Source organism: Sinocyclocheilus rhinocerous, unplaced genomic scaffold (genome assembly GCF_001515625.1).
Source record: "Sinocyclocheilus rhinocerous isolate Xijiao unplaced genomic scaffold, SAMN03320098_v1.1 scaffold1888, whole genome shotgun sequence".
Classification (NCBI taxonomy): Eukaryota; Metazoa; Chordata; class Actinopteri; order Cypriniformes; family Cyprinidae; genus Sinocyclocheilus; species Sinocyclocheilus rhinocerous.
Window position 1 is genome coordinate 277,193 of NW_015646395.1, and position 3,160 is coordinate 280,352.

At 35.9% G+C, this 3,160-nt stretch overlaps 1 protein-coding gene across 1 annotated transcript in view; it reads left to right on the forward strand.

Annotated features, from left to right (window-relative positions):
- LOC107707770 (protein NLRC3-like) overlaps nt 1-705 on the forward strand; it is a 21,439-nt gene extending 20,734 nt beyond the window's left edge. The window contains exons 5-6 of the mRNA XM_016511871.1: nt 414-584; nt 666-705. Coding sequence (XP_016367357.1) covers nt 414-584; nt 666-705 — 211 coding nt within the window. The remainder of the gene's footprint in view (nt 1-413; nt 585-665) is intronic.
- Nucleotides 706-3,160: the final 2,455 nt, after the last annotated feature.

The following is a 3,160-nucleotide window of genomic DNA, read 5'->3' on the forward strand; positions in this document are numbered from 1 at the left end:
TATATATACATACATACAGATTACAGCAGCAATGGAATGGTGCAAATAAAATACAGCTTTGAGCCATAAATAAATTAATAAATATAATGTAAACATAATGGAAAATTATGTTTGAATGATTGTGTATGTGGTTATGGTTAGTGGTGATAGAGCAGAAGTCTGTTGTGAAGTCTTTGGTGGAGTGCATGAAAGCAGTTCAGATGAATCTGAAACACTGTTTTCCTTTGAGCCGTCTCAACTCGGTTTAATGGTAGCAGTTAAGAGGAAGCCACTGCAGCTGTATTTCATCTCACACTTTCACAGCTCCATATTTAGACTCCAGCTAATGTCCTTTCATTAAAGTTTTCAGATGATCATTGGAACGATCATTAGCCACCCATCACCCTTCACTGCATTGTTATCCTTTGTTACAGAATTGCTGGATGTCATCTTTCTGATCAGCACTGTGAAAGTTTGTCTTCAGCTCTCCAATCATCAAACTCCCATCTGAGAGAGCTGGACCTGAATAATGACCTGCAGGATTCAGGAGTGAAGCTGCTGTCTGTTGGACTGAAAAATTCAGACTGTCAACTGAACATACTGAGGTTTGAGTTTTACATTGGTTCATTCAGTATGTTGAAATATGTTAATGAATAGTCAATTAAATCCTCAGAACCCCATCACAGATTAAGTGAGCTAGTGAATCTGGATCAGTTTGTTTCATGAACTATTTGCAAAAAAGAATGGGTCAATTCACCTCAAGTGATGCAATGGAGGTTGCTTAACCATTTTTGGTATTCCTTTTTATTGAGTGATTACCTTTATTTATAGGTATTGCAAATCACTATTGTTTTTATTTTACTTAGTTTAACCACAGTGGTTAAACCAACTTTTTATGGCACACAACAAAGTTTGGTTATACAGGGGTGTATCACTATATCATAGCTCCTTGGAACAAAAATTTATTTCTAGATTGCACATTGCATGAACATTTTATATTTGTATTAGCTTTATTATATGTTATATACATATTAACTTTAAAGTGCCCCTATTATGCTTTTACAGATATTACTTTTCATGTAGTGTGTAATATAGCTGATTGTGAATGTAAAAGTTGTATAAATGTAGTTATCTACCGATAGAAAGAACAGATTTTGAACTGTCTAAAATAAGTAATCAGTAATTCCAGTGTGATTTTCTGCACAAACCTACATAGGTTTGTAACACATTTGTTACACATAATGATCATCATTGGCTGCCCGCGAACTGTGCATACTTTGACCGCCTTCAAACACTGTATAGTTGTAACCAAGGCCTGGAAGATTTGATTTGTGTTGTTGCGATGTCTAAAAGAGGCTGTTTTCTGTGCTGTGAAAGCAAAACCACTTTTCATGTACTCTCAAAGGAATAGGATGTGAAGAGTCAGTGGTGAAAATTTATTTTACAATGTTTCTATACCAAATGTGAGCAACTGTCACTTTGTCATGTCCAATGTGGACAGCCATTGATTGCATTGCGACACAATGGTGTTACAATGACAGCACAGTAGCATTGCAAATCTTGCAGAGTTCAATGAGGGATTTGCAAAACACATAATCATTAAAGATGGGGCAATATGGAAGTAAAATAATGCCATATGTCTTTGAAACAAAAAAGCATGTTGAATAGCACTAACTGAAAAAATAATGCATTGCATTAACAGTGCTTGCATTTTAATGCCTTGTATTTCCAGGGCTTGCATTTTTAGGTCCTGAAATCTAACATAGTTGTTGCACATCCGGGATCTGCAGGAATAGCAGTAGAGCACCTATGCATGAAGACCAAAGCAACAGGTGGATTAAGTCATTCATTTACAAAAACAGAACTGCAGAAATGGAGCAAGCACTAAGTAGAAGTTTTGATTATCGGGGCCAGTATAAACATGTGGAAAAGCTGATTGTGGGTATGTTTAATTCAACATCTTCGCTGTTTCCTGTAGCCTACATGTAAGCAATGTGCTCTACCACAAAGGAGATTATAATGCTGTTTTACCCAACGCTGAAGTACAGAACTAACATTACATCTGAGGAAGACATATATTGCTTTCGGTTGCTTAGTTTCCGTAACTTTGTATCATGGCTTGTGTGATGCTGTGCTGTAATACTGGGGTTCCCCCTCATATGTCACACTCCAGGATTCCCCAACGACACATAACTGCGCCTCAGTGAACTAACACAGTGATATAAGACCTCAGATCTCAGAATACACTTTATTGATGATTATGCAAACTATATAGAGGCAAGCAAATTAGGTCAGAAGAACGCAGAAGAGCTGCATTTTCTTTATAGATCAGTGGTAAGGGAAAGCAATTATAGAGTCGACAGACCTACAAAGATATCGATACCACGATTAGTTTTAACAATATGCAACCACTTTATATCGACATAAAAAAGAAGTTCAAAACCGCCTAGGTGTATTATTGCTGCAAATTTAAACCGAAGAAAGTATTGACGCGCTATCGCACCCAAGGGACCGTCTGACAATTCCACTGACTGGGTTAAAACGTCCAATGTATTTTAATTAAAATGTAAAATAACACACTGTCAAATTCTAAAACTTGTACTGCTTATAGTGATTTTCTACAGGTGAGATTTTGCCAATACCTCCCTTCATATATGTACAGTACACAATTATTTACATATAAAAGATCCCTGGAAAGGGTTTTTTCATGTTCCAACGGTTGTAGTAGCCTACGTTGCTAGATACAAGACTAACTTACTACAGGTTAGATTTTGCCAATATCTCCCTTACAGTATGTACAGTACACAAATATCTTTTTTTTTTTTTTACTAGTCACCAAAAGGTTGTGCTACGTTGCTAGTTACAAGACTGACTTCATGTGATATTTTGCCAATATCTGCCTTACTGTATGTACCATTCACAATTATTTAAAACAAAAACTAAAAAATCTGTAAGACCCCAAAAGGGATTTTTCATGTTCCAAAGGTTGTATTATAAAATATTGATGTACCTTATGTACAGCAAGGGAGGTATTAGCAAAATTCTACCTATAGTAAGTCAGTCTAGTCACTAGGAATGTACTACAACCTTTGGAACATTAAAAAAAAAAACTTATGTGAATTACAGTAATTTCTTAAAGGGGTCCTATTATGCTTTTTCACTTTTTCAACTTTAGTTAGTC